The sequence below is a fragment of the Sinocyclocheilus anshuiensis genome, unplaced genomic scaffold, assembly GCF_001515605.1.
Source record: "Sinocyclocheilus anshuiensis isolate Anshui unplaced genomic scaffold, SAMN03320099.WGS_v1.1 scaffold101, whole genome shotgun sequence".
NCBI classification, from domain to species: Eukaryota; Metazoa; Chordata; class Actinopteri; order Cypriniformes; family Cyprinidae; genus Sinocyclocheilus; species Sinocyclocheilus anshuiensis.
Window position 1 is genome coordinate 37,842 of NW_015540892.1, and position 12,400 is coordinate 50,241.

General features: G+C 35.3%; 1 protein-coding gene across 2 annotated transcripts in view; it reads left to right on the forward strand.

Moving 5' to 3' along the window:
- mtmr14 (myotubularin related protein 14) overlaps window positions 1-9,029 on the forward strand; it is a 17,544-nt gene extending 8,515 nt beyond the window's left edge. Inside the window, exons 5-19 of one of the 2 annotated variants that reach the window (XM_016486574.1) lie at window positions 353-413; window positions 615-737; window positions 1,399-1,472; window positions 1,598-1,668; window positions 1,781-1,855; window positions 2,332-2,398; window positions 2,492-2,577; window positions 2,712-2,788; window positions 3,446-3,482; window positions 3,663-3,733; window positions 5,305-5,363; window positions 5,737-5,869; window positions 6,157-6,351; window positions 6,613-6,771; window positions 7,533-9,029. In XM_016486574.1, the coding sequence (XP_016342060.1) occupies window positions 353-413; window positions 615-737; window positions 1,399-1,472; window positions 1,598-1,668; window positions 1,781-1,855; window positions 2,332-2,398; window positions 2,492-2,577; window positions 2,712-2,788; window positions 3,446-3,482; window positions 3,663-3,733; window positions 5,305-5,363; window positions 5,737-5,869; window positions 6,157-6,351; window positions 6,613-6,771; window positions 7,533-7,713 (1,469 nt within the window). In that variant the 3' untranslated portion in view covers window positions 7,714-9,029. Of the gene's footprint in view, window positions 1-352; window positions 414-614; window positions 738-1,398; window positions 1,473-1,597; window positions 1,669-1,780; window positions 1,856-2,331; window positions 2,399-2,491; window positions 2,578-2,711; window positions 2,789-3,445; window positions 3,483-3,662; window positions 3,734-5,304; window positions 5,364-5,736; window positions 5,870-6,144; window positions 6,352-6,612; window positions 6,772-7,532 lie in introns of both variants that reach the window. The other variant, XM_016486573.1, reaches the window with a different exon arrangement.
- The last annotated feature ends 3,371 nt before the right edge of the window (window positions 9,030-12,400 follow it).

Here is a 12,400-nt window from a genome sequence, read left to right on the forward strand (position 1 = left end):
GCTGATTACAGAACCGGCTTTACTGATAAGATGCGCGTTAAATATCGCATGCGATTAATCGTGCAGCCCTAGTTTGAGCTAAACTGCAGGATGGTGGCCATCCAGGAGCAGGATTGGACACCCCTGCATTACAAGATAGATTTTCAGATTGTATTGCTAATTGGTATAACTACATCCATTGATTAATACCTTGAAGAGATTATTGTAACATTTCTAACATGGTTGAACTTCTCAAGCTACAGTCATTCACTCATGAGAGTCATTCAAGAGAGCTTAAACTGTGGGGCAGTGTAGATGTAGCTGTGGACATTACTTTTTGGATTGCATTAGGTTTAATCTCAAACTATTGCAGGAGGTTCAGATGACACCTTTGGCGATGCTGAAGAGGTTCTGGAGGATGACTGTGCAGTTCGGTAAGATAAGCTGGCAAGGAACACAATCTTTCAAAGAGCCAAATGTTTCAATTATATAGACAGTTATAGACATAGATAAGTAGTTTAACAATGGTTCTGGCTTGCTCCTGTGAATTGTGACATAACTGATTTTTTGTGCGTTTTGTAAGAAAATATTTGCTTCTAATCATCTTATTCTGGTCTTTCTTTGTCACTCTACAGGAATAATGATTCACAGTTGTTTGATAAGGTTAGGGGCTCTGACATTAAGCTGTTGAAGTATTTGTCTGTACGCTACATCTGTGACCTCATGGTAGAGAATAAGAAGGTCAAGTTTGGCCTCAAGTGAGTGAACTTTATTACATTCATGTTAGAATACTTTTTAAAAAATTACATGATGTGCCATTCTCTGAATTTTAGTAAATGTTATGTCATAAATAATGTAGGTCTTTCAGACCCAAAACCAAAGCCATTATCAGGAGCCAAGAAGTTTTTATTTTCTATTCTAAATTTATTCTACATTTTGTGCCAAAAAGGTTCAATATAAACATACAAAATAAGCATTGTGAAATGAAAAACAAAAAGCTTGTAAAATGAAACATAGTAACATGTTACTGACATTTATTTTCTGATATTTATCTTGTAAAATATCATTTCTACCATAAATTTGATGTGCACCTTTGTCTTTTTGGCTCCATTTTTTGATGTACTTACATGTGTGCTCACTCATTGAAGTCTTTAAAACTGAACAACAATGGCTGATTTTGGACAACTTTGTAGTTATCATACTGCAGTTTATTCTGTGGCCTTTGCCATTTTTCAAATCCGTCTTCATACTAACATGTTTTAAACTACATTGCGGGAGTTAATTTTGGACCCTGGCCACAGTATTCATTATGACGTGGCTGTGTGTTGACTTATATTTTGTTCATGTCTGTGAGACAATGATTTCTCTTCCTTTCTCGATGATCTCTTACTCTCTTTACAATTTTGTGTTTGTCTTCAGTGTGACTTCCTCAGAAAAGGTGGACAAGGCCCAACGCTATGCTGACTTCACCCTACTCTCTGTGCCTTATCCAGGTATAGATCTTCTTTATGCTGATATCATTAAAAAAAAAACAGTTAGTCTTCTGTTCTACTTATTCAATGACTATATTCATTACACTGTAGCTGTAATATTAGTTGTTTCATGCACTTGTTTTCAGGATGTGAATTCTTCAGGGAATATAAAGACAGAGATTACACAGCAAAAGGGCTTGTCTTCAACTGGAATCAGGTCTATACACAAACTTATTTAGTTAAAAACTTTATTAGAAGTTCAACAGAAACTGTTTCTGTAAGTACAGTTGTTCTTTTGCTGACCATCACTTTTGGTTGTGTGTGTATAGGACTATGTGGATGCTCCTCTGACAATCCCTGCTTGCTTTACAAAAAACCTTAACATCAACTGGAGTGAATATCAGGTACTCAGAGTCTCTCATACATTTTCTTGACTGTCTTTTAGATAGACAGGAATTGATTGGGTTTAAGGAAATGGGACAAGCTGGATCTAAACTCTGATTGCCTTCACATTCAAAAAATGTTGAAGCAGACTACTCTACCTGCAAAATGTCTCTATCTTTTTAGATAATTTGATATTAAATTTGTAGCATTTTTGTCAAACAGTTAAGTAGTTAATGTCAAGGCACAAACCTTACTGATGTATTCTTCGAGTGAGAGTACTACATTGACCAGTAGCTTTTGGGAGTCTTCAGTTTAATTGAAAAATAAAATGAAAAATAATCATCACTGTTCATTTGTAGACACAATGAACACTGTAGCTTGATGGTTCTGACAAAGGTTAATAAAGAGTGCTGGATGCACTGATCCACAGACTTAAATTAAGTGTATGTACATTTATGATTTTGTATTTGGTAATTGTTGTCTTCATCTTTTTTAGTCATGGGACCTGGTGCAGCAGACTCAGAACTATCTGAATCTGCTTCTACACATCATCAACTCTGATGGTAAATTACTGCACTTTCACACACGTCTGCACCAAACATGGTTCACTAGTCTGTTTAGCTTTGGATAATTTTTTGGAATGTTGTGGTCTGCAGATGAGAACGGTTTACTGGTGCACTGTATATCAGGCTGGGACAGGACACCTCTCTTTGTATCTCTGCTCAGACTTTCTTTGTGGGCGGCAAGTATTAATTCCTCTGCCTCTCATTACATATGTCTTCATTTTATATCAAATATTCACTCCACCTTGCTAAATATCCTAATTTCTTCTTTCTGTACCTTTCTTTGTGTTGAATTCATTTTGAATTTTTATAGGACGGTGCCATTCATGCCAGTCTGGAGCCGTCCGAGATCCTTTACCTGACTATAGCATATGACTGGTTTCTTTTTGGGTTAGTCTCATTCCTGTTTCATTTACACGGTAATTGTCTAGGAATGTACCAATATTAAAAGTTTGCAACATAACAATAAGATAAATATTTTCATGATATGGCATTTTAAAAATGATTTTCTCTAAAAATAAAAAATATATATAAAAAATAAATCACATTTCAAGGTAGCATTACTAAGTTACTGACCTTAACTCATTTTATGCATGTACACATTGGCTCTACTATTATTGAATGCACACAATTAACTCTGCAAGGAGTTCTGATGTACCTAAAGCATTCATGAACATTCTCATTCATCTCTTGGCACTTATTTGACTGGCACATGAAGCCCAAAAAGTATGTGACCTACAGTGTGCCATGGGACTTTGTAAACGACATTATAGCTTTAGATTAATTTTGATTGATTTGAGCCCCTTGATTCATTTTATTTTAAGTTATAAGCGATAAGCACAAAACATTTCTGTTGTTAACATTGCTTGAGTCTTTCAAATTTTGTTCTACAACATAAATATACATATATTTCCTAAAGGTAGTCTGAAGGGCGAAAAAAGAAAAATATGTCTGTAGAAAGTGATGTTTGATCTGCCATCATTAGATATGCAACAACAAAAAAATAATATTCTAATTCTCAATTTTTAATTTTGTCCTTTTCTATAGTCACATGCTGCCTGATCGGCTCTCTAAGGGGGAGGAGGTGAGACTTCACAGATTTAATTTATGCAAAGAATATGTTAGCTATGAATGGAGTACAATTAATGTGATTTAGATTTGTTTAATTATTGTTTAGTGTGCACCTCCCAGACAGATTGTTCATGTGTCTGTACATGTGTCAGTTATATAAAATCAATTTGACTTTTGATATTCTCTCTCCTAGATTTTCTTTTTCTGCTTCAATTTTCTGAAGCATATTGTTTGTGACACATTTTCAGTTATAAAAAAACAAAGGTAAGCTATCTGATTTTAAATACAAAAATCATCTTTGTGTCTCACGAGTATGTGTAGAATAGAATAATTTGATAGCTTTGAAGCTTTTAAACCTCTTTCTGTTCTGTTCTTTTTTCTGTTTTTCTGTGTGTTTAAATTGCTGGTAGACATTGGCCTGTCCTGTTTTGGTGCAGCCATATGTGGTTGGTTTTGAGGGTGTGATTTTTTTTTTTTTCTTTTTTTTTTTTATAAATGGTGCAGTAACCAATAATTTTAGCACAGGTCAGTTCTCATCTCGATTTTGAGGTGTGTATGCATAAAGAGTTGGAGAATGTTAAGAAATATGAAGTAATATGAACTTTTTTTTCTCATAACTTGCTAATTTTATCTAAAATTATAAGACTGGTCTTTTCTTATTCCTTGCTGTATATGGGAGCATATGATGCACAGTGTTCCTATTTTGGCCATAATAGCCTGCAGCCATTTTTTATTTTGCATTAAATTCTATATTTTACATAGCCATTGGTTGACTCGTTTGTTTTATGTACTGCAGAAGGACTTTTCACTCAAGAGCCAGTGGTGTCGGTTAAACCTTCTAAAAAAACTATTAAAAATGTCATAAAGTACTTTTGCCAACTGTTTCTTAGTTGTTGTTTTTTTGTTTGTTTTTTTTTTTAAATCTCAACAAAAACATTACAAATATACTTTTACATTTCTAGATCAGTAATTGAAAATGTGGCAATAAAGCATTTTGTCCTGTAACTTTTCAAGTGTTTGTCACAGACTCAAGAGCCTTATATTTTTGGAATTACTGGCTTTTATCAATGTACGTCTTGATTATAAACCTTCTCACCCCAAACAACTTTGCTTTGACAGAAATGTTTCCTGAGGCAATCAGTTCATCAGTTCGAACTAGTCCTTGGATTTTTGCCAAAAATACCCAGCGCAAGAAGATTATTTGGTGTCCATAGGTCAATAATTATCAAATACATGTTGAACTTTGAATTCGGTGTGACTTCTACTGGACCATCAGTCGTTATAAGCATGGCCTAATAACCCCAAACATCTAAAACATGTGAACAAAATATCCAGTTTTTACAAAATTTCATATGTGTGAGACTTACACCAGCTTGATGTTGACAAAGGGCTTATTGTTCCTCTCTATCTGTCTGTACCTCCAAATCAAATGGCTGTGTGGATTTCTGTGATAATTTTTACTATTTTAGATAAGAATAGATAATAGATTAAAATCAAATTCCTCACAGATCAGTTAGATGATTGGTGTGAAATTTTGTATGCATTATCTAGTCAAACACAACAAAGTTTTGATTCATCAAATTGTTTAACAGAAACCAATTCAAATTAATTTATTTTTTAAATTTCATTCAATTCCACAAATAGGGCAGGCTGTAAGTTCAGCATCTTCATAAGTTCTGTGATGGTTTCAGAGAGAAAAATCTGATATGCTAAATTTGGTGACATGTATTCTGTTTTGCTAAATTTCTCAATGATTCAGATATTTGCAGTCTGTGACTGTATTGATGTCTGTTTGTTTTTTCTTTTTCTTTTTCTTTTTTGTTTTACTGTAACAGAAGAAAAAATTCTCAATTCAAAGATGCTGACTTCACAGTCGATGACCTCTGCCAGTTAAGTAAGTTTTATTTTCAAAATTTCTGCCATTTTTCAGAATTGACTTTCATTAAAATGAGTGATTCAGTGATTATTCTGACTACAGTAGTCAAGCAGCAGATTCACAAACCTTTATGCTAATGATTATAAGATCTTACAAGTTATACAAAACCAATCTGTTTGTGGTTGCCCTGCAGGAAGTTAGAGTTTTTAAATAAACTACAGATTTTACATGCTTTTCTTTCTTTCTTTCTTTCTTTCTTTCTTTCTTTTTCTTTCTTTCTTTCTGTCTGTCTGTCTGTCTGTCTGTCTGTCTGTCTGTCTCTTTCCTTCTGTCTGTCTTTCTTCCTGTCTTCCCCTCTCTCTCTCTCTCTCTCTCTCTCTCTCTCTCTCAGAGCCCAGAGATCGGGGTAGTGTGACAAGTTTGAGTAGTGATTTCTCTCTCATCACAGAAGATACATCTGCTCCCTCCAGTCTACTTGCAGAAGCTACAGACCTGATTACCACTGGACCACAGGCTTCTAATGGGTAAGGCTTACAAAATAAAAATTAAACAAGCAACTTTAATGGCACCTTATTAGTATGAATGCACTTGCCTGCCTGTTACTGGCAGGATCAGTCAGGTAGCCAGACGGAGATTGTGGTTACATATGGATCTCGTGCACACTGTCCAATCATAAGATATATGCGACCTGCCATAGAAAGTGGCCATGTCATTATTTTCAGTTTCTTGTTCACATTTTTATGTGAATACATTTTTCTGACTTCACAGTTGCTGTTTTAAATAATGTTGACGTATTTAGTGTTTATCACAGGAGGAAAGGCATGCCATTGTCTTCTCATTCTGGGCTTTGGAACCGACCGATCACTTCAGAGGAGCGAACACCTAATGTAATGACTGAGGCCAGTCCTCTGGGGTCCTTTAAGTCCTCAAGCTCTTCCTCATCCAACCACTCAGATCAAAATGTTACACGGACAGGAAGCACCCCGTTAGCTGTACCAGGAAGGAGGTGAGTACTTTCAAAGTTTATTTTGTTGTGATTTTGAGTGCTTATAGATCATGTTTGTGTAGTGTGCATGATACTATATACTTGGGTTGACATTTGTCGACAAATACACACTTCACTAATAATTTTCAATAAAGATGAACCAGAGCTTGCTATTATACCAAAGCCTACATTTTGTTATTGGAGCAACCCAATTGGTCTCTATTCATATTTTTTTCTTGCTATATTCATCTTCTTAATATTTTGTCTCTTTCTGAATCTCAGGCCAGTGGTGGAATATGCTCGGTCGGGCTCGTCGCTGTCCACAGATTATGGCAGTTGGCAGATTGTGTCAGGATGTGGGAGCATCCATGATCTTCCCCCAGTGCCCTCAGAGTCTCCTCTTCCATTCAGCTTCCAGGATGAGGGTCCCAGCGGACGAATGTGAGTCTCATACACACTCCAACCCCACCTGAACTCATTCACTGTATTCTTGTTGTATTCTTGTAATTTGACAATAAAACTGCGATTGAATGAGTAATAGTTTACATGATTAGTCAAGATGATCACAATAGGAATAGGCTGCATTCCCAGGAATAGGCAGCAGCTTCATCATTGCAACATGTGAAGAATTTTGTTAAATCCAAAAACTAAGAAACCAAAAAATTCTTGTTCTTTTGGCACATCAGCACCATGCTATTATTAGTATTCACACATGTCAGTCATTTTGTACAAAACTGAATTTATTCCGGAGAAAGAACCAGACATTCCAAAAATGGCCTCACCTTTGGTCACCATTTAATTTGAGTTTTACTTTCTTTACAACTTTTTTCTTGTAATATTATGATCTGATTTTTGAAATATTACTTTTTAAAATGTATGATATTGTTAGGTCTAAAGATATGTGAAGACTTTTTTTATACATATATATTGTGTTTAAGGAAGGCACAAAAAAATTGGTGATTTAAGTGAAGGGAGAGAATGGCTGATGATACACTGGGTAACTTTTTTAGCAATGTTGCCGTCAACGGACAACCAGGTGAGACACAGGGCCCACGACCAATCTAAAGTATCCAGATTGAAATTTGTTACCCATTCTCAATGGAAAAGTGCCCAAGCAACATTGTTAAAAAAGTTGCCCCGTGTATCATCAGTCTAAGACGCTAAATGCATTTTTTTATGTATTTTTTCTCTTTTCTTTGTAGGTGTACATTTGTACCTGAAAGGCAAGTGAGGTTGGAGGCAGTGAGGGAGCTGTTCCTTGCAGCTTACAGCTCTACAGTAGGACTCAAGTCATCGGCTCCAAGCCCTTCTGGTGCCATCTCAGGCCTGCTGGAGCAGTTTGCCCGTGGGGTCGGCCTTCGTGGCACTAATGCCATTATCTGAGCCTTCCATTGTTGTGCCCATAAATTTCACTCAACTTACACACCCTCAGGACTTTTCATGTCATCTTTTTTTTTCTCCTCCTCATCTTGATGTGGCACCATATCTACCACATCAGGAGTACCCGATTTATTGGTGAAACTTTACAGTGTATTCTTCCATCCCCTCTTCCATCTCTTAGCCTCCAGCAGCTCCTCTCTTCTCACCCTTATTCTCTGCTCTCACTTATTCCAGTGCAATCCTCTTAACTGCAGAAAGGAAAAGTGCCAAATCTAAATACAGGGCTACATTAAACTGACTGTTTTTTTATTTTACTTTTTGTTCTCTACAGACCAAATAATACAGTATGTCCATTTGTTTTCTAATTTAGATTTTAATTTGAGCTGTTTATCGTCTTACTTTTTTGTGTGTTGCACATTTGTACTGTAATAGGAAAAAACAGAGAGGGGCAGAAAAGGGAAAATTATCTCATAAATGAAAAATGCTTAAAATTATACTACTTGGGACAAAAAGGTAATTGTAATTGAGAAAGAATGATTTATTCACCCATTTTAAGTGACTTGTTTTATTTTAGTTGCTGACTGTCTTATACACTTAAAAGACATTTCTCATGAAATTCTTGTTATTGACTGCTTTTTAGACCTTCAGGATTTGAACCAAGCCTAAAGACAGTCGGTTCGTTAGTGGTAGTTTTAGAAATGGCAACAGTTTGGGCAGTGGTAATGCAAGACAATGTCAATGTTCTTTTAATTAACACCTTTTTTGAATCATTTAATGAGTGTGTTATGAATTTAATTCATTTTTGTTGTCTCTTGATTGTTTTTTTTAACTGTATCATTCAAGTACACAACATTGTAAAGATTAATTTAATCAGAGCTTATCTATACAGAGCAGCAGTTCATGTCCTGCACTTACTTTTTCTTAAGTCGTTATTGTTATTAGACAAAACTTTTTTTTTTCTTGTGAATAATTTTGGGTAAATGCCTCAAAATAACTGATTTGCCTTGGCAGTAGATATTGATGAATGGCTATAAGATTGCACTTGAATACAAGGATTGAAAACATGTAATTTGTAGTATTTTGGACATAAAACCATGGTGGCCTCTACACCTCAGGGCCTTTTATTGTGCCTTTTGTTCTTATGGAGATACAATTCTGTTTTCATGCACAGCTGTATTATCTTGATTTTAGATTTAAAATCATGCCTTGATATGTATCCGTTTCTCTTTTTGTTAGTTTATGACAGAAACAACATCCTTGTGTACTGTAGCAGCTTCTGGTGTTGGGCAAAATTCAGGCTTAAATTGTTGAAGACTATACGAACTCCTTGTCAAATCATGTGTGATTTTTGGAATGAATTACAGTCAAGCACAACAGTCGCAGATCTGTTACAAGTACATTTAATAGGTTGCAACATCCCGGTGATTATTTTACAAAAGTGGTTGAAAGATATAATTAAACATCCTTACAATACAACTGCCTGTTGTAGTACAGTAGGTGGAACTGTTACCAAGTTGATAATTGCAGGGTACGGTTACATGCAAAGTTTCATGTCAGTATCCCAAACCATTGCTTTACATGCTTTTGGACATCTTGTATGAAATTGTTAATGTGTTATTTGAGAACAGTTAAAACAAAAAGCCTGAAAGGTCAAGGGCCAATGGTCTGATGGTCTGAGCCAAATTGAATGAAGATCTCATTAACCCCTTAGGAGGAGTTTGGTAACAGAAAATCTAGTGGGGTGAAGTTGTTGGTTGTTGCTTTGGAGGTTGTCGAATTGGAGGAAGACCCAAACTTAGTGATTCTCATCATGCCTCTACACTTTTAGAGTATCAACTTTGAAGTTTGCTATCTCAAAATATTGTAGTTTTTTTGTCTTGAGTACTCTCTATAATGAATACCATGACATTTCCTATTGACTATTTTCTATTTCTGTAAAAATAGCATTTACAGAAAGAAAAAAACACCTAAAATGATTTGGTTAAAATTATTTTATTTAGATATGGGCTAGTCAAGTAATTCAACCTGGTTCCCTTGGCAAAAAGCCAGTAGGATTTTTCCATTGTCGTTTAGATTATTGTAGAAAATAAGCTCTGCATCCAACAAAAGTTTGATTCTTACACCCTTTTATACATCACGTTAATCCTCACATAACTTAAATGCAATTGCCAGAAGTAAAAACCTAAAGTTTGTCAATAAATAAAGCACCACTGTCATATGACCTAAACATTGCCACCACTAAGCTTTTGACAAATATTCTAGTCTTTATTAAAAATGTAAAAGTTGGAAAGTTTGAATTAAAATAGTTTGCAAGAGCATCATAAACACAATAGAGGCTGTACAAGTAGGTACATCACGTGTTTTCCTGTTAGGCATAATTATGGTTAATTTCCACAACACTTTAGTTTATTTTCTTTTTTTGAGCCAAAAGCTATGGAGTAGAATAAGAGGTTACACTTTATTTTGATAGTCCACTTTAGACATTCTACGAACAGTAACTTTGCAACTACATGTCAGCTAGCAGGCATTAGAGTATTAGTAGACTGTCTGCTTAATATCTTCTAAATCTTTATTTTGATGGGTCCACAACATACAACATACTGACTGTAAGAAATTTTGCAAGCATATGTCAACTTATTCTACTAACCCTAAACATACCCTAACAGTCTACTCTGAGAGTTAGTAGACATGTAGTTGCAAAGTTACTTATAGTTAGTAAAATGTCTAAAGTGGACTATCAAAATAAAGTGTAACCGAATAAAATCCCAAAACATCTGGTAACCACATACCTTATTTTTGGTACTGAACTAAATCCCATTCAAAAAACCCAATGACTCAAGAAAACAAAATCATCCTAAACTGTCCCTTCAGTGTTCATTGCTCCCTATGCACCAAGCAGGGGTGAACTGTTGAAGTTCACTGAACCTGACAAAATGCATTGATTTGAACACACTGCTGCATCATCAACCAGACAAACTTGAGTTATACACATTACAATTGTTGGGGGTATGATGACAATGTACTTGTGTAAATAATACTTGTTTTATTATAAATTCATGTAATCTGTCATATCCAAAAGGCTTAAATTGAGTGATAAATGTCTGATGTGATTTTAATATGAAAATAACGATCTAGTTATATTGAATGTGTCTTCTTATTTGACCTATAATCATAACAGATGCATTATAATGGTTGCATCACATCTACTTTATAACCACGAATGAACCACACCAGGAACTAATTAAAATCAATAAAAACACTAGTCTCAATATCTTCACGGTTTATATTAGCCTATTTGAATGCAGTTCTAGACTGATGCGCAATGACTGGTGGGTAAATTGTTGTCTCTACTTCTCGTGATGTACTGAATCCTTGTTACCTACGATCACAGACATCACTGCGCATTACCTCAATTTTAACTCACTGTTATGAGCATTAACTCGAGGGAACCTGACCAGTTTTCATCACCTTAAACTGTCCATCTTTATTCTATCACCTGAAGTAATTTCAGCACAAAGGCAGCATCTGGCTTAGTCACCTTCGAGTCAATACTTTTAAGATTTCTAGAATGAAGCACATTTCCTGAGGTATGGAGACCGTTTCTCATTAACTCAAAAACTATTTCATTATTAACTGCAAACTATTATGACTCCCTTGGTTTCCTCGACTACGGTTAGGGTTAGTTGTGGGAATGAGTATTTGAGATCCCCAGTATAACAACCAACCTGAAGCAGGAGAGCTATAATCTAGTGGGGAATAAAATTTCAAAACACCAGCAGTACTCACCATGCAGGGTGTGAGCAGTCTCATAGTTCCAAGGCCTGTGCTTTTATTGCATAGTCGCAATGGCTATACCATTTGATGAAACAGCCATTTGTAGTGGCGTCCAAGACCATAGTGAACATTATCAAGTGTGCTCATTCAATCCCATAATGCAACTCAATAATGAGAATTTTGACTAATTAAGAGTTTTATCTGGGGAACCCCAGATTATTACATAAGAGAGAACCCAAGATGGAATCAAACATCTGGACATTAATTAAAAGAGAACAAAAGCAAAGCAGTCCTCAGATGCCATGTTAATTTACAGCAGTCACAGAAAAATTACAATCCCATGAAAATTATTCACTAACTAAACGGCACATATATGGGAGGAAAGCATACAGCAATTACATAATTTATATAAAAATGAATGGAATTCTGTTTATGTAAATGACTAGATTTATTAATTGTCAGAAGTTATTACTCCACCTGCATGCTGCCATTAACATAACTTCTAAGTTTGATGTTTGACAAGTTACTAAAAGCTGCAACTAGTTAGTTAATCTCTGCAAACATGCATTGTACTAAGGTGGTTAAGCAGCAAGTTGCATTATGTGGAAAATGTATTGCCCTGACTATTTCAACTGTGATGTGAGAAATCCAACCGTAAGAACGAAAACATACAGAAAACACATTAACACATTCTTTAAATGTTTATTTTTCCACATACAAAAATTCCATATACACAGAAGTCCCTAAAATTATAATGAAGAAGGTTGTCAAAATTATAAAAATGAAAAACCTGGCACCCTTAACTTCACAGGAAAATGAGGAGGTCAGATTTCAAAGGACCCTTGGACTTCAGTAGTGCTGATTCAGTGTAGTATAGGTCAGGACATTTCTGGATGGTATTCGTATCTTGGTGCTA